This window comes from Dermacentor andersoni, chromosome 7 (assembly GCF_023375885.2).
Source record: "Dermacentor andersoni chromosome 7, qqDerAnde1_hic_scaffold, whole genome shotgun sequence".
NCBI lineage: Eukaryota > Metazoa > Arthropoda > Arachnida > Ixodida > Ixodidae > Dermacentor > Dermacentor andersoni.
This window is the reverse complement of record NC_092820.1, coordinates 162,065,869-162,087,287: the sequence shown is the minus strand read 5'-3', so window position 1 is coordinate 162,087,287 and position 21,419 is coordinate 162,065,869. Positions and strand designations below refer to the sequence as shown.

General features: G+C 43.3%; 2 protein-coding genes across 2 annotated transcripts; one reads left to right on the top strand and one right to left on the bottom strand.

The window, feature by feature from the left end:
* Positions 1–1,508: 1,508 nt before the first annotated feature.
* On the top strand, positions 1,509–19,158 carry LOC126533139 (U5 small nuclear ribonucleoprotein 40 kDa protein-like). The gene is made up of 9 exons (XM_050180413.3): positions 1,509–1,783; positions 2,582–2,711; positions 2,785–2,878; positions 3,916–4,081; positions 6,439–6,561; positions 12,436–12,556; positions 15,401–15,483; positions 16,569–16,734; positions 19,075–19,158. The coding sequence occupies exons 1-9, from the start codon at positions 1,664–1,666 to the stop codon at positions 19,125–19,127; spliced, it is 1,056 nt and encodes a 351-aa protein (XP_050036370.1). The 5' UTR covers positions 1,509–1,663; the 3' UTR covers positions 19,128–19,158.
* On the bottom strand, positions 19,133–21,007 carry CysRS-m (cysteine--tRNA ligase-like protein, mitochondrial). The gene has a single exon (XM_050180411.3). The coding sequence runs from the start codon at positions 20,869–20,871 to the stop codon at positions 19,156–19,158; it is 1,716 nt and encodes a 571-aa protein (XP_050036368.1). The 5' UTR covers positions 20,872–21,007; the 3' UTR covers positions 19,133–19,155.
* Positions 21,008–21,419: the final 412 nt, after the last annotated feature.

Here is a 21,419-nt window from a genome sequence, read left to right as displayed (position 1 = left end):
TAATTTATGTGCCGTGTTTTAGCAGAGTCCCACAATGAGAGGCGGGTCCGCGCCACATGGGGGGTAAAATAACGTTAACGAGACAGACAGGAGGACAGACAGCATATTATCTTTACTCGTGCCATTCGTTTGCCCCACGCACTCGCCCGCTCTAAATTATATTGCATTTTTCAAACATTGTTCCCTGTCCTCGCTTCACGTACCTTTACTTTTTTTTTCTTCATTGGCTCTACCAGCTTTGCCTAGCGCATTAGCCAACACCGTGGCCTTAGCAACCAGCCCTGACAACAGGAACAAGCGAAACTGCTTGTAAGGAGGCCGTGAGACACAAAAAACAGCCGTAGATGGCGGCTCACAGCGGCGTCGACGCAGGCAATCGCATCGTGAACAGGTGAATCTGCACCTCTCTGAAGAGTTGGTTAATTGCGTTTTGAGCTGGCATTCGCACGCTAAAATATCTAAAATATAAATATTGCCGTGCCACCCGGACTTTTTGTAAGATATTGTGAATAACAATAATTAAAAAAGAACACTCCAATGACTTTTATTCTCTAATGACGATCACCACTTAGAAAAGCCACCGGCTCGTCGCTATGTCTCCTCCGTCGTCGATATCATTTTGTCGACATCGTGCCGCTGCTTTGTTGAAGAGCAGCATTTGTTGAAAGCATAAAATCTTGAAAACTGCCGCCCTTTTTACGGTTTGACGATGTACAGGGTCCTGCATATTTCAGGGAGGGTTGCCGCGTGCATAGAGTTTCATACGCCGCGTGTTTCTCGCTCCTCGAACACGCGGAAGACTTCTCTGAAGCGCTACTTTCTGCAGCTGCCGGCAGGCGGCGACACAAGCTTATGCTTGTGCCGTCGCGGCAGCAGCTCGTATCAGCACAACCGAAGGTACATTTGCACGTCCTTCAAAACCAAGCCATTATCTGCGACAAGTGTTACAGTGAACGACGTGGCCTCCAAAACGCGATCCTTCCACAAAGTTTCACTAAGAACAGTGCAGTGGTAAGCGCAATATCTTTTTTCCAACACGTTAAGCGAAATATGCCGGACCTTGTACATTGAAGAATAGAGCAGTAGGTGTTTGTCCAGGCAGACCGTGTCCAGTGTGTAAACACCAGTTTGGATGAATTTCAAAATTTCTTTCGAATAGTTAGCTTCTGTCACTTTAGCTAAATGAGTACACTTGCTGAGGGGGCAACCTACTTACCACCCATCATTCTGCTATGCTAGCCGTAATGGAAAACTTGAACTATGCCGGGCAGCAGACGACAAAACACCGATTCGTGACGTCATGTAAATGGCGCTCGCAGCACGACTACGGGCCGCGTTTGAAGCTCTCTCTATATTCATATGATTCCCAATATGAGGGAGTAAAATATGCGACAATGTTAATATTTAGTAAAATTACCTTTTAAATATTTGATCTAATCACTCAAACTGCAACATTATCATCATCATCATTGCAGTTAACACTAGCCACTAATAGCCTATAAGCGATCCAAAGTCGCGCGTCGTCGGCTTACTTGAAGCACAGAGCGCGATTGTAGCCGGTGTCACTGTTCTTTAATGTGATTTCGCAAATAACTGTTTTATAGAGCAGTTACGTATGGTAAAACGACTGGGTCAAGTTCGCGAGACCACCTCATAGGCAGACATGGCTTATTACTCGGCCCAGGAAAAGCGGAAGGCGACTGAAGGAGCCTTGGTTCCTGTAAAGAAGCCTCGACATGATCTCGTTTCTGCCTCTGATCACAATAAGCGACTGCAGCTGGCTGTAAGTGACAGATTTTGGGACTCCTAGCTTACTTTTCTAAAGTGTTGCACGTTGTAAAAACAAATATATTGAGATCCTGATGCAAAGAGTAAGCGCACCCGGTGTTTGTCGTTCAGTAACTAGTGCCACGACCGGCTATAGGTGCATACATACATACATTATACATACACACACATACATACATACATACATACATACATACATACACGCACGTACGCGCTCATACAGATACATTCATACCTACATACAGACATGCAACATTCTTAGACTGATATCAACAGAACCACGTTTCATTGTTGTTCTTCTGCCGTTCTCAGTAAAAGCAGTTCTTCGTTTTCTTTGGTTCTTTGGATCATATATATATATATCTATATATATATGTATATATATATATACACACACATGCATGCATGCATACATACAGCATAATTCCTATTTCTGTATTATAGAACATTAGTGTAAGAGCCCCCCAAGCCTATCTGCTTTCTTTACTGCAGGACTGGGCAGCCGAAGCTAAATACGAGCAGCACAAAAAATGAAAAGCATTATAAAAAGAAAGTTAGTACTCAACTCCATGACGTAGTAAAACATACAAAAATAGTGCGAGCATATGTTTGAACACGAATAGATAGCATGAGAGAGGAAAAGAACATATTTTATGCATGAAAATGTAACTATGCAACATAGCATTGGAGCAAAGTCAGTTGTCAAACATCATGTGGCTTCGGAGGGTGCGCTAAGGCATTTTCTAGTTTATTTTTGCTTCATGTTCTAGCGTTGACTGCTGCCTTCTTGCAGGACATCAACCGCACTTCCAGTTTGGAGGCCCCCATTATGCTTCTTACAGGACACCAGGGTGAAATCTACTGTGGCAAGTTCCATGCAGATGGAACATATGTGGCGACGTCCGGCTTTGACAGACAGATCTGTATGTATGGCAGCGCATGTGATCAGGCTGGAATCATATTTCGAAATGCCGCTTCCTTCTTGCACTGGCGCAGTTTTCTGGAACACATTAGGCGAATGCGAAAACTTTGGCGTCCTTACTGGCCACACGGGTGCTATATTGGACATGCACTTCTCCACAGACGGCAGGTGAGGAACCAGTGCTTTTTAATCTCAGTGCTAAATTGTATATGGCATTTAATCTAGATTGTTGTGCCATCACACATGATGAAAGACACTTGTGACATGCATTTCAAATACTGTGAGTTTTCATATATATCTAAGATATACTAAAAATTAAAAAAAGAGTTTTTAATACTTGTAACGTGCAGTCGGTAATGAAAACGAACTTTATATGTGATGATATGCCCGGTACATCTATGGGTTTGAGGAAGATATGTGTAGAAAACAGAATGTGGTATATATGCTATGGCACTTCGTCAAGTCTTCTATCCGCTCGGTGTTTTAATGCGATTAGCATTCTTCGAGTACCAACCCCAATTCGGTGTGCTGCCATCTAACCGCTATTGCATGACAAAATGAGCCACTTGTTGTATGCTTATTCTTGGGCAATGCCCCATAATGGGCAGGTACCCGAATAGGCAAGTAGGACAATAGGCAAGGAGGCAAGACTACAACAGAAGCAGCTGAGTGTGGAGAAAGAATTGAATTGAACAAACTTGGATTTGAGCATGCAAGGAGCAAGGTTGGTGCTTCGCGCCTCTTGTCCTGCTCGAGCGATGAGCTACAGGGAAGCGAAGAAGTCGGCAATAGAAAATTCAAGAAGGCGACTACAGAGAAGTTCATAAAAGTACATTCCATATGTGTCATTTTGTGCAAATATTCCTGTCATTAGCATTACGTTTTGCATAACATTTGCATTTAACCTTTTCGCAAACATTAACGAAAGCTTCTCTTAACATTAATAGTCATGCATAATTGTGGAATCCATGCAAGTGGTAACGAACCTGAAGCAGTGGAAATCTCAGCATGACCACTAAAGATTATAATTAAAGGTGTCTTCAGCAATACAGTGTATCACTACATTGCTTGAATGGTAATAGCATTAATGTTGACAGTCTTAGCGAGGTGAGTGCTGCCAGAATTTTCAAGGTTTCACATTGCATTGTGGTGCTCGTGTCTCTGTGTCATGATAGAATGATGTCTAACTTTCCTTGTCATTGCAGCCTGCTGTTCACAGCATCCACAGACAAGACACTTGGTGTATGGGACACACATGTTGGCGTGAGAATCAAGCGCCTCAGGGGTCACACCCTCTACGTCAATGCCTGTCACCCTGCTCGGAGGGGCCCACAGCTCATCTGCAGCGGCAGTGACGACAGCACCCTCAAGGTACAGCTAGAGTATCCATGTGCGCAAAAGGTGGAAGTCTGCCTGCCTTGGTAGCTTTCCAGCCAGGTGCGGATGGTGTCCAGTTGCTGTGTTTGGTTCCTGTGGATCCATGCAGCTCACATGCAGCAATTGGAATTAGCTTGTGGTTGCAAGTGCTAGGTGAATGACTCCAGCATATCCTGCAGTAAATTTGTGTCACTTTGGTTTCAATGCAAGCATGGCGAGGATACGAGTGTGCTGCATGGCAGAGCCCAGCAGAAAGTTACCTACTTTATATTAGCATCTGATACAGATACCCACTAACAGAGTGTGGCTTCATCAATCTTTTGTTTCAAAATTTACCTTTTCTCACCTTCATCAAGTCATTGCTGGTTGAAAACTAAGTACCTACGACTCTGCCACTTGTAGCGAGCTAGCTGGGCACCGTGTCAGCGCACATTTCAGCCTGTGTTGTCAAAGCAATACTGGTAGCCAAATGTTACCATAGAAATGGTGCGCCCCATAAAAATGGGGCGTCATGTATCAGCTACACGTCAGTTACCCTTTTTCCTTTGGAGAATCGTTTTATATTAAGAGAAGGATGTGGGTGCTGTAATGCATGTTCTTAATGCGCATTTGAAGTTAGTTTTTTTTTTTTCGAATACTACACATTCAATGTACCTGTGTGCACAATAAAAAGTCTAGAGTTAGCACTCACCTTGTCCCTTCCTCCCCTTATTTTTATGTTGATTTGTGTTAAGCGGCCATAGTTCTTGTGGTCCGTAATACTGAGAGAGGAGGGTATGGCCACATCACACAAAGTCCAGTTCTCTGCACCATGGCCGGTGATTACAGCTGATTGTGCTCACAGTATCTTGGTAGCTTCACTGCGACACGGTCATGGCTCGCCTTTCCCTTACTGAGTCGGTGGCAGCACGGGCATTTGCCGCCGCATCGCATTAACCAGACTTTACTTATGGAAGCACTGGCAATGGTGGCTTGCTTGGCTGACGCTGCGCCATTGTATGCTTAGAAAGCTGCCGAAAGTTCAAGTATCAAAGAGGAATTTAGTAGTTTAAATCAGGACGATATACAACATTTTTCATACTGAAAGCAGGACCTTCAGATCCCCAAGCAATTTGGCAAGTTCAAAGATCAGGAGTGAAAATACCTTGCCTGCGCCACAGCTAATGCTTAAACGTTTGCATCATGTTTTTTTTTCTTAGCAGTGTGTGTGGCAGATTTTGTTAGGCACAAACAACGCCATCAAAATGTGTGTAGTGTACATGGCATAGGTACAGTGCATAGCAACTGCCACCGCAAAATATGCTTGAAATCTAAAACTTGTTACGATATTTCAGAACTAAGGGATCTTTGTTTTTTTCTAGAACAAGATGAACTGCAGGCACACCTATGCAAAGAACATTTGCGTCAGCTTGACGAAGACTAGGGTCTATTAAATGGTCATGGCACTCACGGATACATAAGGTTTTCGGCATGAAACAAAGAAAAAAAATAATATTAAAAATATATCTCCAACAATAGTGTTGACTTTAGATATGTAAATTAACATCATACAATAAAGGACTAGCATACTACAATGACATACAAGGTTTCTTCGGAAAGTAATAAGACTGCTGCCTGGAAACAAATTTATGTGAACATGCCAATACGAAAACTTAAAAAACTTTAAATAGCCTCAGTGAGTGTTGATACAGCCTTGCCAGCATTTATGCCAAGATTGGTATGCCTCCTTTAGAGACTGTGTAGAGAATGCTTCGACTTTGTTTACAGCCTCAAAATCATGCCCTTTTAAGCTGTGTTTAATCAGGGGGGACAAAAAAAGAAAGGTCGGCTGGGGCCAGATCAGGACTGTAGGGGGGCTGTATCAGCATTGCCGTGTTATGCTTGGGTAAAAGCTCTCTCACTTCCCGCGATGTCTGACTTGGCACATTTAATGAGGGAGGATCCAAGTAGTGGCAGTCTCATTTCAGACGTTGAGAACCTTCTTTCTCGAGTGATTGAGAGCGCCTGTGTAAAATGTCGCGTCAACAGTTTGCTCAACTGGTAGAAATTCTATTGCTCAATGGCATGCTCCATTTCGAAATCCGGCCGAGTTACAAAAAAAAAATTACTTTGTTCAGCAATAAATTTTTCCCCTCTATTGCCTCACCAACATGTGCCGTGACGTACATGCCTGGCTTAGACTCCCCTTTACCCATTTTGCCTGCCCATGCCACCGTGCAGCTGTTCTGCTTAGCGGGGAAAACAGTCTTGTATATCCTGAAGGAAAAGAAGGGCTTGATGTACTTAGCATATATAAATAGCGATGCATATGTAGTTGTGTCTTTACGTGTGCCGTCTTTTTCTTGTTCTAGCTCTGGGACACACGGAAGCGTACTCCGGCTCATAGCTTCCAGGAGAGCTACCAGATCACAGCAGTCTCCTTTAATGACACAGCGGAGCAGATCTTCTCTGGTGGCATTGACAACCAGATCAAGGTAAAGAATGTACCGAGCTGCAGTCGTCTGTGTGGGATGTGCATGTGATTATGTGCTGTGCGCACATTACTTGGTTATTGCGCATTTGATCTCAGCATTAAGTGGCAGGGCACCCATGTGCACTGGGGCCCAAACTGCACATATCACTGCTCTCATTTTTTAAAAGTAATTTAGGGCTAGTGCTTTTATTTCTTTTCAAATTGGTTCACAGCAAGGAACTAAAATTCTTAGTGCAACAAATGATGAGGGCAAAGACAAAGTGTGCAGGGCAGGCATTATTACCTGTTCTGTACCTTGTCTTTGCCGTTTGCCATGAATACATTTTTTTTCTTGTGGTGTGATTAGGGAGGGTGTAAGACGCCAGCATGATGGACATTTATTGGTGGCATATTTACCATCAAACATGTCCAGGCTCCCAAAACCCAATAAATTGAAAGTCATGCCTTCTCAAACAAATTATGCTGTCCAGTTTTGATTTCTAACCATGTTTCACGGCTCAATTAATAGGTTTGGCGAACATTGTTATGTAACCGGGGTGGTCCAGTTATGGCAGACACTGAATAATGACTCAGACTTGTGATGATTCAGCAACTATTATGTGTGTTCCTCCCTCTCCTTTTTAAACGAAAATGAGAAAGGACAAATAACAAATTTCACATTTCTGTTTTCTTATCGAAAGACATCTGGTAACAAATGCCTTTTGAGTAAAGAAGTTGCTTCGGGTACTTTTGAAACAGCTCGTCTCCAAAGACAGGGAAGCTGCTCTTAAGAAGGAACCCGGTGTTGTATTTCTTAATGATCTATTTCTAAAGCAACAGCCATTTCATTATTCCTTCTTTTCGCCTTTCTTTATTGGCTCCGATGTTGCTTGGACGCTGTTTGCTGAGAGGCCGATTTCAGCAATGACAGCGTCCAAGCCAGTAAGAAAATGCAATAAGAATGGATAATGACCAAAAGCAAAAATGTGACAGTAAGTGCCAAAGATCCTCTTGTGGAAGAAAAGTGTTGCCCATTGACTGGATGTCTTGGTAAAAGGCATTTCTGTTTCTTCTTCCATAGCACCGAAAAGAAGGAATTTCTTTGCCTTGAAAGAAAAATGTGCACGTTTTCATCTAAAGTGCAAAGCAGTGCCAGCTTAGTGCTTGTGGTAGCAGTACAGCTAGTACTACCACATCGATGAAACAGCACGAAAGACATTCATGAAGGGAACAAATGATAAGCTGGAGTGCTGGTCTCGTGGTATCTAGCTAGTTTCCTCCCCTTTTTGTTTGTCTTTTGCGCTGTTTCATTATATCGCCACAGAAACTTTCCCAGTTGTGTTTACTAAAATAGTGCATGCAGCAAAATTTGCCGTGTTTCATGCAATATCGGTTTCAATAAGAACCCTGCAGCAGTACACATAAATATAACCTGCGCACCACTGGATTCATGTTGTCATGATAATCAGCAGCCTACTAGATACACTGGCAAACGCTACACTGGCGCTCCTTGCACCATAAGGGTGGCAGCTTGAGTGAGTTTAGCACAACTCAGAATGAGTGAAAGAAAATTGAAAAACAAAAAGAGACAGAAGTTGTCTTCTGTTTCTTCTTGTTTTTAAGTGTGGTAGCATTATAAGCAGACTGCACCCACTTTGTAGGCATCTGTCTGATGAAACGTAAGGGCCAATCCCAGAGGCAGTGCAATTTAACAGCATCTCAAAGTGCCAGCTGTCATTAGGGAAGAGTGTGAGAAATTGACTCATGACGCGTGCACCAGATGTTTCAAAGAGCGACTTTGGCACAAGAGAACCATGTGTGTGATCATCACCTAATGGTTAAAGCATTGGGCTGCCATGCTGGAAAACAGTTTCAATCCCACAGTCATTCATGCAAGCTTTATAACATTATATGTGGACTTCATATGCCTTGGAGGCATCTAACCAAAAACTGTAGGTGTGTTGAGTGTACACGATTGTGTCACAGTGTGCAAGAAATCACAAAATAGGTATGAGAGATAGAAACCACACTTTGATAAGTGGGACTGTGAAAGTTCGCCCCGGACGCATAGCGTGCACAGATATCGAGTCAACACGCAGCTATCACAGTCAACCACATTCAAAGTATTCTTTAACATATGATAGCGGTGCTAAATTCGTGTCCGTTTTTTTGTTCTTCATTCATTCTGATTTGCCCAAACGTCAAGGATATGTCATTGCACCAATCTCTGACCTATTTAGCAAAGCTTAATCTTAAGCTAGATGGTGCACATAGAAAAACAAACAATTGTAACATGAAAAGACTAGTGTGAAAAGATGGTGGACAGAACGACTGTTACTGTTTGTATATGCTCCTTTTGGAGGAGGAGAATGTGGCAAGCTGTATGTGGACCTAGCCTTGCATGTACTGCTGGCAATTGCTCTAACTCAAACCTTGATATAACGAACACATATACAATTAAATATGAGATCCAATAGACTTCCGATAATTTGATTCTGGTTAATTCAATTTTTTTGTTATTTTGATCCCGACCCAAGGTTCCAGCCGATACCCATGCAATTCTACGGGCCCAAAGTTCCTTTATTTCGATCCTAAAATTGGCCTTCGCCAGATCATTTGAACTTGTCCTATCAGCACGCACGTGCCTGACTCTATGGTGACCCCAGTAACGACCCCTTTAGTGGCAGCGTCTGTCTCGACGGAGCTTTGGGAAGAGTGAACGTGTTGAACACGCGTCAATTCCCGTCGAAAACGCCTATTTTTGGCCTGCCCTTGGAAAATTTTCAAGCAATAACTGTAGCTCATGATGTCTGATTATGGTGTTCCCCCTATTATAATGCACATCTCCTTTTGCAAGAAAATTAGGTGGAGTATTGCTAGCACAATGCAGTCAACCACCTTTGCGGGGTTTGTATGTTTTACTGCAACGAAGGTGACTTTAGCAAACTGGCTGCCGTTGTGCAAAACATATCAAACCCTTGCCCATTTTTTGTGCTAAAATATAGAGTGCGCATTAGATTTCTACATTATTTAGTAGCTTTGACACCATTTATACGTTATTTTTCCGCTTTGGACACATGGAAAGTGGGCGTGCATGGGATTCAAGGACGTGTTAGACTTGGGCAAATAATGCCAAATGAATGCGCGGTATTGCGACCCGGGGACGGGGATGAGAGACAATGTCTTGGAGCAGACGAATAGGAGACAAAAAGCTTTATACAATATGTACATATTGCAAGTAACAATATACAAGTAGCGGTAATGAGGAGCGCACTAGACTGACGGGGTGGCTGGTGGCAACTCTCTCACTAACAATGGGCCAGTTTTGCTTCAAATCCCTTTGGCAGGAACAAGTCAGGACCGGTGCTGATGTCGACCATGCCGTTTTCCTTTTCCGTCACGGCAGAAGTCCATGCTGCATACCACCAGTTTCCACGGCAAGGGGTCAGCAGTTCTGTGGAATTCTGAAGGCTGTCAGTAGATTCGTCGAGGTACTCTGTGCCTCCGAACTCATCAGTTCGACCCACAGAAAAAAGGCCGGCAGTTTCTAGGAGCTTTGCAGGTTGTGACAAGGGCAACCACTTCAGAAGAACGGGGGGTGTAGTGCCGTTGCCTCGATGATAGGCACGCAGTCTGGCACTACAGCGCCCCCCCCCCCCCCCCCCTACCGCCAGACAGTGCATCGAGAAATTAATCTCCAACACAGCTCGGACGATTGGCTGTGCTAGTTGAGCGACGTCATTGATTAATTGGAGGGATAGGCTTTGCCGCTTTTTTCTGCCGGTGGTCTTCCCTGCTGCTCAGCCCTGAGAAAGTCCTTTGGAATGACTGAGAATCAACAACGCCAGACCGCTCCGGCCAAAGCAAGCACTCTGACATCTGGCTATGCTAAATGAAAAAAAAAAAAAGAAATTCCGAACAACACGAGACGTGTATCCAAGAGAAAGGTCGAGATATGGACCTTTCCTTAATTCTCAACCACTGACAGAGTTAATCAGATAGAATTGTCTCGTAAGCGATTCTCGACTGTAATGCCGACATGTTTTTAAAGACCAAGGTTGCCGTAGATTACCTAATTTTCTCTCCAAAAGCCATGACGCAAAGGCTGAGCACTGCTAATCTGTGCCTTGGGGCTCTGCTTCGCAAAAGTACACAATGACATCCGACAACTGTAACCGCCATCCGAAATAACCCTCCGTTTAGTGCCATCTAATTGCACTCGGCAAAACGAGTACCAAATTTAAAAGCCCAGAAGTGGTCCTACCGAACTAAGAAACAGTATACTCAAACTCATGCGAACGACCAAAAAATAAAGGTCAATCAAAATTATACACCAACACGACTAAAGCATATGATACATAAATCAAGTCATAATCAAAATGAAGCATTTAGGCTCTTCCTGGCCTACATATGTGTAAGTACAACAAACAAACGGAAATACTGATGCTTTCTTTACTCGAGCGTTCAGCAATCAGGTTTTATAGTAGAAAATTAACAACAGGCAAACAAAATTTCTGTTTATTGCGAAAGGAAGAGACTAACAGCCTCCTAAAACAATGTGCTCTTTACATCTCAACCATTTCAGACGCGCTCGAGTGGGTCGACCATTCATGAGTGTGTCGACTGTCCAATAGCGAGACAAGAACAAAACTGAGTTGCCCGAAGCACCTGCGACTTTCGACTCATGGCCTTCCAACACTGCGAGAGCGGCGCATTCACGGACCCGCGTGCACGCTGTCCCTTTGTTCACTACGCAGCCACCTTTCTTTCTTGACGCGCATCACACCTATTCTAGATTTCGACAACTACCTAAGCTTCGGATTTAGCCCACTCAACTTTTTCCTAATGTCTTGGTGGTTGGTGTGCTTGACCCAGCTTGTATTGCCGCCCGAGTTTGACTTTCTCAGCTTGCGCTTTCGTTGTTTACCCTCGGTGCCGCTGGCAAAGCTTGCTGTCTCAGCACTCATACTCCCAGCTATGCTGCCTTCTCGTCTCAACGATACCACTTCAGGCCGCAAAACCAAGCTATGCTCATGGTCATCGCTAGATGTCTGTGTCTGACAGAACATGACTACATCCGACGCCATCTGAGCTAGCCGGCTCACCCTGCGGTCTTTCCTCAACAGGCTCGGCCTTGTCGCTATCATCTCAGCCTTCGCAGTCGGCCTGACTTACAGCATCAAAATGACTCTACAAAACCATTTTTGCTTCATTGTAGTCGCAATTCTCCTCATCAAGCAGGTGTTCCAAAAGACACGTGAAATTACAAGGGAGCAACAGGATCAACCGCTTGGACAAGAGGTCCCGGTTGACACCTTCTTCCTCGCAAACTTCTTTAAACTCCACAAGGAAAGTAGCCGAACTCTAGCATGCCTTGAACTTGTGGAGATGGTAGAACACTTTGCGCCATATCCATAGTTGAATTTCTAGGCTGCTCTCTCACCCTGCCTTTTGCTCAGGAATTTCGTGCTCCTTTCCCTCTAGCGCACGCCTCTTGCGCACACCCACTATGGTGTGCTTCATGTTCATATCGCAGTTTTGGTGTCCCAGGATTGTAAGGCATTTCTGTGCTGGAGGAAACTTTGTTAAACTAAGGTTCAGCTTATACTACTTGCCATGTCTGTTAGACACTGAACTCTCAAAGCACTCGGTAAATATAATGTAAGATCACAAGTGAGTGCAAACTGTACCGGTTTCATAATCACATCACAAAGCATACAGACACGACCAAAGGTTGCAGTGGTTGCTAGTATTGCTGTCATGCTGTTATTTGCAGCTACAGAGAACTGCTGCTTATTCTTGGCATTAAATGCGACAGTGGTGCCTGCATTCCCACTCACTTATTTATTCACTTATGTATTTGAGATGATAATTTCTCAATGTTCATCTTTTTCAGGTGTGGGACATGAGGAAGAATGCTGTGCTGTACAAGATGGTGGGCCACCTTGACACCATCACTGGCCTCTGCCTCAGCCCTGACGGCTCCTACCTTCTTTCCAACTCAATGGACAACACATGTTAGTATTGCACAAATTATGGCAAGTTTGCCCCTAGAATCAGTGTTGGAATGGGCAGGCGAGGCTGCGTTGAAGTTGCTTAGCTATGTGCAGCAGCATTTAAAAATGTTCAATCTGCAGGCTAAAAGCAGCTTGAATACGAAACTACAGGAATTCCTCATGACAAAAGAGTGGAGTTGTTGCTGTCTGTCTCATTTTAGTCTTGTAATATTCGCTCCCTTTTATGCTTATTCATTTTCAATATGTGTAGTTGTCATTCATGGTACTGATGAAAAAAAATTCAGTGCTGTGACTAAGTTATGGTGCTGTTTAGTACGTAAGAAGAATCTTTAGCTTGAGACCCAACTCCGATAGTGCCTATTCAAATAATGTAAAATGCAGAAATAATTTTATGAGATAACCATTGGACTGAGCTGAATGAAATTTTTTGTATTTTAAAGAAAGGTTAAATTCTGGCGACTGCAGTAGCAAAATTCTTAAATTTTCTTCATGAAAATTTCTGAAACTTGGTAAGATTTAAAAAAATTGAAGCCCGAAAGTTACAAATTCACACCTCTGCACCTAAAACAGATGTCACAGTTCGGTAAACTGCACCGAATAGTGAATTTAAAGCAGAAAAATTTGATATACATGTATTAATTTTCAGCTTCCTTGCACTTGTGACAATGTTTATGAGGGTATTGCAAAAATCCTACTAATAAATTATTGGTATATTTCAAAGCATTGTATAATACATATATTTTATTTGTTTTAGATTAATATTAGGTGCTGTTTAAAGGGACACTAAAGGCAAATACGAAGTCGACATGCACTGCTTAAATACCATTCCAGGAGTCGAGCGAAAACAAAACCTTTCTTTCGCCTGCGTCATTGTCAGGGTTATTTCAGTGAGTTCCTTTTTCTGAAAGTAAAATAGAACTGGACAAGCAGTATTTTATTTCGCCTTATAATACAATAGAAGGATGTTTTTTGTAACAAGTGGTTGAGTACTAGTGTAGTGGCCGGATTTAACTGAGGAATGCTTTCGTCATCGGGTAAGTACTTGAATGTCCCGGGGGAGTCTCTAATCATGGCCTGTATTTACCTCAATTTCTCCATTCTCGATAATATTGAGAAGGCTCTGCTCTCGATAATATTGACGCCTTAGAGATTCTCAAGTACTAATCTATCAACTTTAGCTTGACTTAATATTTGCCTTTGGTGCCTTTTTAAAGTATTGTGATATTGTCTTTTATTACTGAGTTACAGAGTTGTAAACTTTATAGTTTCGTATTTTGAAATTTTAGACATTTTCTATAAAAACATTGACAACCTATATAGAGACTGCACTTTCAACAGTCATTAGGTTTTAATTTTTTCTTTTAAATGCAACAAACCGCATGAAATTTGGTGCAGCGGTTGCTGAGAGAAACAATTTCTCCATTCCCATGTGTTTAGACAAAAGCCTCCAAGCTAAAGCTTCTTTTGAAATACAGTAGTAATAGAATGCTATGATTATATCAGTGTGTTATGGTCGCTTGATTATGTGACACTACAACTGTGAAGTGCACAGCACGCCTGAGGACAAGCGATAGACTTCAACCTCGCCATTTAAATGTTGAAAGGGCAACATGTGGCTGAACTTTGAACTATAAGCTGTATTGTTCCATGGAAATCTTGTGTGTGGCAGGATACCATGCGAATTCCACACTCATCTTGAAATGTTAATCAGTGCAACCTTCTCAAATCATTATACAGAAGCTAGCTCTGCAAAGGAAGTGATGGATTGCTGCCTCTTGAAACCGGCACATATGTGTTCATCTTCATGACTGTTGTCTGTGTGCTGAAAGACGTGACGCATCTGGCCCGCCAAAATGCCCATGTGTGTGCTTATGCCAAGCTTTAGAAAGATCACACCAGATGCATTTCTTTCTCCCAGCAGCACCCAAGTGCATTTTTTGCAGAGCTAGCACTCCCAGTTTGACACCTTTCTTGACTCGTGTATGAGATCTTTGGGTAGCTGCAAAATGGTGCAGTGAGCCCTTTTTGATGTTTATATTTAGTAATACAATACATTAATTTGTGTGTTTTAATTAGATTGTACAAGGTTTGTTCAAGGCTGGCCAGTATTTGCACCTATATATAGCTTTCGTGTGATGGTCATGCAGGCAGCTTCTCACCATGCTAGTTCGCCAGCATGGTGGCCACAGTGACATCAGGGTAGCGCATTCACTGCTGCAGGTGACATGCTTTTGTGACAGAGACGCGGCCAGAATGCTGCTGGCATCTGCCAGAACCATGGTAGAATCTCCATGAATTTTAGTTGCCTCACTAGGAATGCATGCTGTTGTGCTCTTGCATTTCTTGTTGTTTACACTGTAGTCTTTTACACTGTTGTTTCTCCCTGTCCTGGTACACCAACATGGCAACTATGATGACGTCAATGCAAACGATTTGTAGAATATGCACGAACAGGAGCTATAAACTTTTCAAACATTACTTCATTATCATTCTTTAGTATTCACCATTTGGAACCGTGCATTAGATGCACACGCAGCAGTTGCAGCTCTAGTTTGTAAAGCAGTAATGTGTCATCTGACATCTGAAGGACAAGAATGTCAATCCAGTTAGTGATTCAGATGTGGAGCAGCAAACAAGTAGTGTCACAGATGCTAGTGTGTACCTGTTCTTAGCAGTTGTTGATTGTAAAGAGGGGGTGATAGATGAAAAGGATAAAAAGATGAAAAGACTCATGCATCCACGTTCCTCTCATCTTGTGCCCTTAGTTGATTTTTGCACTGTTTACATCACGAGACCCACCAACTTGCCCCATTCACCAATCTTCCCAATATCTTTTTTTTGCAGTACGGATTTGGGATGTTCGTCCTTTTGCCCCACAAGAGCGATGTGTCAAGATCCTTCAAGGACATATGCACAACTTTGAAAAGGTAAATTTTTCTTCCTACTTATGTGTGTTCATCTGTGGCAGAGCACGCCTATATACACAAGGCAGAAACCAGGGGCTCTTTCCACAGTCAAATAGGCCAAACAGCTGTTGCTGATATGTACTGCTGATGCAGTTGAGCTCACAAGAAATGTATGACTGAAATTTTTGTGAGTGCTTCAGCTTAGTCCTTGAACTTCAGAACTTGAACAGAAGTATTTTGGATAGAAATATATTACGTGTGTCATCCGTCAAGCATCACAGTGGAAATTTCATGTTTAATTATTGCTTCTTCAAAGTACAGGCTCTCCAAGCTTTTAAATGAGAGCACTGACCAACTTGACAGTCATTGCAGTGTTACGGAATATATCTGCAAAAGTTGAGAGGATACATGCATGTGCGCAGAGCATCTCTCTATTTGAATATTGTCTGTTAGGCTATTCCTTTCAGGCCACCATAGCCCCTGCTGTTTAATAGCTCCTCTACAGCTTGCAGCTGCTTATTGTAATCATTGTGTGCACACAATAGCCACAAGAGACAATGGTCGAACACAGCAAATGGGATTTATGTGGCTTTCGCTCAAAAGCACACATGCGCGTTTCTGTGTGCTTTGGAAGTGGATAAGCAGCAGGGGCTATGTCGAGTTGAATGGAATAGCCTAGCAGATGGTGTTCATAGAGGAGGACACTTAGTGCTCCGTGATGCAGCGCTGACTGTCGTGTCCATCGATGCTCCCTTGTGATAATTAATAACTTGGACAGCTGTAACTAGATGATGCGAGGCAAATAGACGTGAATCTAATGTGATGAGAATGAGTGCAACGTTACTTCCAATATTTTCTCGCATACCTAATTACTGTGAGAAGAGTTACGGCCCTATCCCAATTGTCGGCGCGCCTCTCCACCTTTGTAGATAAGAGTTAATTGCTGCAGTAAAACCTGCATTTAGGCCACAGCTGTCTGTGGTTGCATTTTATGACAGCCGGCACAAAATATACACCCAAACTCGCAAATTGATCCAGTAAAATAGCAAGCAAGGTTATTGCATGAAGTGATTGTTGTTTCCCTAATACATAATACATTTTTGCAGAACCTGCTGCGGTGTTCCTGGTCTCCAGATGGCAGCAAAGTTACGGCTGGCTCGGCTGACCGCTACGTGCACATCTGGGACACCACGAGCCGTCGTCTGCTTTACAAGCTGCCCGGCCACAATGGCTCAGTCAATGATGTTCAATTTCATCCCAAAGAGCCAATTGGTTAGTGGCCTCTCTGAATGCTGCATTTGGCAGCACCCTGCACATTGTGAAAATCATACTTGCCTGATACAGTCAAACTTGACTTCTATAGCGAAATCGTATCAGATACCAAAATTCTTATTTTGAATATTCGTTATAAAGATGCACACTAATATCAACAGGAAAAAGATTTCATGATCAAATTTATGCAATAGAAATGCAACCATACGTAACGCCTCCAACAGGCAGGCAAAAAGTCATCTGTCAGTTTTTATGGCCCATCAGTTGGTGGCTTTATGTGTCAATGCAAGATGTGTGGACAACACTAAAGTATAAACCTACTTTTTTTTTCGTACAATCAATCCACAACTGTGAAATCATACTGGATTGGCATATTGGTATGCTGGCTGCAAGCTAGCTTAGCCAGGTCATTTGTCAGCATGTGCTGTTTCACGTTGTTCTTGTCGAGTATTTGACAATATTGCTATTAGAATGCAAATACTTTGGTCTACCGAGCAGACACAAATTCGCTTCGCTATGGTTCTGATCTTGTATTTTGGTTTCATTATTAGTAGTAGAATAATCATTCAAATAAAGCGTGACCAACAAAATTTTAGATTTACTTTGTTTTACATTTACTATATCCATGACCATTATATCAAGGTTTGACTAATCCTATGGTGAATCATAAATTTAGGTGTAGGTTCTAAGCGTGCTTAAAAATATGACAGGAAGACTGTGTCACTTCTTTCTTTTGGGGGGCAGGTAGGGGAGTAGTATTCACGTAACGCAACCAAATCAATTAATTCCTGAAGCACTGTTCAAGAGACTGGCAATCAGTTAGATAATAAATTTTAGTTGACAGTGAGCCCTTGCGTGGTGCTTCATTCTCAGTAGAGTGCAAGCTAAAGGGGAGTAGATTATCAGGGTCAATTGGCGGTGAAGAAATTTCCATTCACCAAATGCATAGGTATAAGCTAGCCATTCCGATAGCAAAGAATGATGCCACCTGTTTTACAAGATGTAATGTCTGCACAAAAGAGGTTTTGTTTATGGTGTAGTTGTCATAAGAGAAAGAGTCGCCAACATAACATGACCATCTTTAAATGTAGTAGCATGTACTGGGTTTACAAAGCATTAGGTTGATGTCCTAGGCCTTCTCCGAGCTCCTGCTGGTGGTTGCTGTTGTTGGTGCAGGAGCCATAATATCACTTCTCTGGTATCGCTGCAATGGGAAGATTTGGACCAGTGTTGGTAACCTCATTTTTGACAAGGTCGTGAGGTCACAACCTAGAACATTCCACAGCTAGCAAGAACTTGCTAAGCAGTCATGTTGAATACTTGCTTGGAAGAGTCTTTCTTGCATTTAAGTTGTTCCTTGACGTCTTCCTCATAATTATTTTTTTAACTGTCCCTTTAAACTACCTGCTGTTGCTGCAAGTCAGTAGTCGGAATGTTAAAGGGGAAAACAAACCCCAGTTTTCTAGAACGGTATCAGATCTAAAGATTGTGTCTTGCCTATAAAAGCTGCTTTGATGCCACTCACGCTGCTCACCAATAAGATCTTCAGTACGTCTGAAGTAGCAATAAATGGAAGTGAATGCATCCTGCTTGGGATGACATGAGAGCAAGGCACTTAGCCAATGCACATAATAAAATTTTACCAGGGCAATTTGCTGGCTATCGGCCAAGTTTCGTGGGTAAGTTTTTGTTAGATTGACTAAAATCTTGCTAAATTTATCCACTTTATCGCTAAGTTACCAGCAGTGATTTAGAGCATGTTTAGGCACTCGACATGTATCGAAGAGCCAGGCATGCCTACCAACAAACCATTGGCCATGTGCTGTGCTTTACGAATGGAGTGGAACACGCGATGCACACCTGGAAGTAAGAGCTTGCATTTACGAGGCAAAAGTGCTTCATATTGCCATAAAATCAATGCACCCAACAAGAAACTACTGCGACGACCACACTCGCTTCTCTTTTTCACAATACTGGCAAAATAGTCGGTGTAGATGAAAAATTGCATAAGCACACCCTCCACGTTGCGGAACATGAATACAGGAAATGCCTTCCCCTGCAGGGTTATAATGTGCCCAGGGAAGTGCAAAGGTCATTTAACTAAGCATATACTGTGATAGTGAAAGAAAAGTCAAGCATGACAAAAATTGGGAAAAGAGAAAGTTGAAATAAACTTTGCATGATATGTGTGAATTTTGAGGGAGTTTGTTTGCAGCTTGCTAGTGCAAAAACAAAATATGTTCTAAGAATGGCCTAGCTTTTAATTTGTGTTACAAAGGATTTGCGATAGCATGCTCGGTGATGGTGATTATAACATGCCTTTCATCTTTGTTCTTGCAGTGCTGTCCGTTGCAAGTGACAAGCAGGTGTACCTTGGAGAGATTGACAAGTGAACCAATTAATAAAGTTGTTCAGCCTACATCATTTGCCTCCAGTCTTTATTGTTGTCTCATTAACAAACTCCCATGTTGAATTTGTTTTCCTATCTTTAATTTTGACCCCTTCACTTTCTAGCTGACCCCTAAGCACATCACAAGCTTGCAGGAGCACCTTGTCCTTAATTTCCAAGGCATGGTTTCGTACGGATGTCCTAAACGCCACTGCATCACCCAGCACTCGAACCAAGGTTGATGAGGAACTTGCAACACTATGCGTCTGAGCAGTAGCTAACTCCAATCCTAGATTATGGAAGAAGTCAGTGATGAATTCAAGGCATGCTGCTACTGCAGCCCTTCCCACATCATTGTGACTGCAATTAGTACTTATGTCTTTTGACGGTGCCTGAAGCCTTGCATTGATGTACGAGGTTAAGTTTAACACAGATGACACCGCCGCTGGGTAGTCCAGGTCGTCGGCAAAAGCAACCCCAAGCCCAGACCTCGTTTGTTCCAAAAGACTGTACAGGTCGCTTGCCACTATGCTAGCTGTGGGAACCTGACCACGGATGTAGGCATTGGCATTGCCGCAAAAATCGTTCAACGCGTTTATAGAGCTCTCAGCACCTCGAAGCACATCTGGAGTAAGGAGTATGTCTGCTTTGTAAGCCTTCTGCAAGCAGAACATTCGAAACACATTCGCTGAGTGGGTCTTGAGGAACTCTCGAAGAGGCATGGCATTACCCAGTGACTTGGCCATCTTTGTTGGCTTGCCGTCGGGGCCACTTACATGCACTTGCCCAGTGTGAAGCCAGTGATTCACCCATTTGGACACGCCGTGATAGCAGCGGCTCTGCGCGAGTTCGTTTTCGTGGTGCGGGAACGCAAGGTCCCTGCCACCGGTATGAAGGTCGAACGAAGAGCCGAAGATGGTGCTCGCCATTGCTGAGCATTCAACGTGCCAACCGGGTCTTCCGCTGCCCCACGGCGCTTCCCAGCAGGGCTCTCCCGGTTTCGCACCCTTCCAGAGGGCAAAGTCCTTGACGTCCTTCTTCCCGCTCGCTTTCGCGGCTTCGGCGTCATCGCTAACGCTTCCCGGCGTGCGAAACACGGCGTACTCGGGGCATTTCGCCAGCTCGAAGTAAAGTGAGCCGTCTGGTGCCGCGTAGGCGAATCCTTTCTCCTTGAGGACGGAGCAGAACGCCACAACCGCTTCAATGTGCTCGCTGACACGCATGAAGAGCGTGGGAGGCAGAACGCCTAGGTTTTCCAGATCCTCACAGAACTCACGTTCGTACTTTCGCGCGTGGGCTTCGTACGTGACGCCTACGTCGCGGGCGCGATTGATGATTTTGTCGTCTACATCCGTGATCCCCATCAGCAAGACTACATCCAGATTGCAGAATCTACTCAGGATTCGTCTCACAATGTCCATGCGGACGTACGAACATGCGTGCCCTACGTGCGTCGAGTCGTACACCGTAGGACCGCACGAGTACCATTTCACCACCCGTCCAGACTCGAGCACGAACGGCTTCTTGCCCCGAGTAATGGGATCGTAAAGCAATATCCCCGTGTCGAAGACTCCAGATGCCGTCACAGCTGGATTGGTTGCATGGCAGGCCTTGAACGGTATTAAGCAAGCAAATGAACCGGGCTTGAGTGAGTGACCACAGAAAAGGCGTCTGCAAGCAACCGCCATGCCTTGTCCCAACGGTGCCACACGCTTACGAAAACGCACCGAGCTTCTAGCTGCGCTCATCGATACTGTAGAAGCAACGTAAGATTACTTAATCAACATGTGACGAAGTTATGCGATTTCACCGATTTTACTTTCACACTCTGTGCAGGGAAAGTGCACCGGCGATCCAGCAATATAAAAATAATAAAAAGAAACGTAATCGCACGCTGATGTAATGTGAACACAAAAATAAACACATAAAAAAACAATATATAAGCATACTTCATAAAATTAAATAAAAATGCGTAATATATAAGAAGTGCAATCTACAAAGTGATAAAGATATCTTTATATTTTACTACGCAGTAGTAACGTTCCTGCAGAGGGCGATAGTGAACATATCAACTTCAGCAAACCAGTTCGAAGGACCAGAACATTTTTACTAAAACCAGGTAATTGTGAATCAAAAGATAATGTAACTGCCTCAATTCAACAAGAGATTATTGTCATATTTGCAGGAGTAGGCGAAAGTATTGCTTAACGTGGGTAAATAACTGCGTAAAACAAGAAGCGTTGCAGTGAGTCACTGCCCTCGTCACTCCACTTCTCTACATAGAAAAGTTCCACGG

Excerpts from the sequence above, each read along its gene's own strand:
- CysRS-m (XM_050180411.3), bottom strand. The coding sequence starts at position 20,871 with ATGAGCGCAGCTAGAAGCTCGGTGCGTTTTCGTAAGCGTGTGGCACCG.
- LOC126533139 (XM_050180413.3), top strand. The coding sequence starts at position 1,664 with ATGGCTTATTACTCGGCCCAGGAAAAGCGGAAGGCGACTGAAGGAGCC. Across the intron at positions 12,557-15,400 it reads CAACTCAATGGACAACACAT|TACGGATTTGGGATGTTCGT; the intron begins GTTAGTATTGCA and ends TTTTTTTTGCAG. Across the intron at positions 15,484-16,568 it reads ATATGCACAACTTTGAAAAG|AACCTGCTGCGGTGTTCCTG; the intron begins GTAAATTTTTCT and ends ACATTTTTGCAG.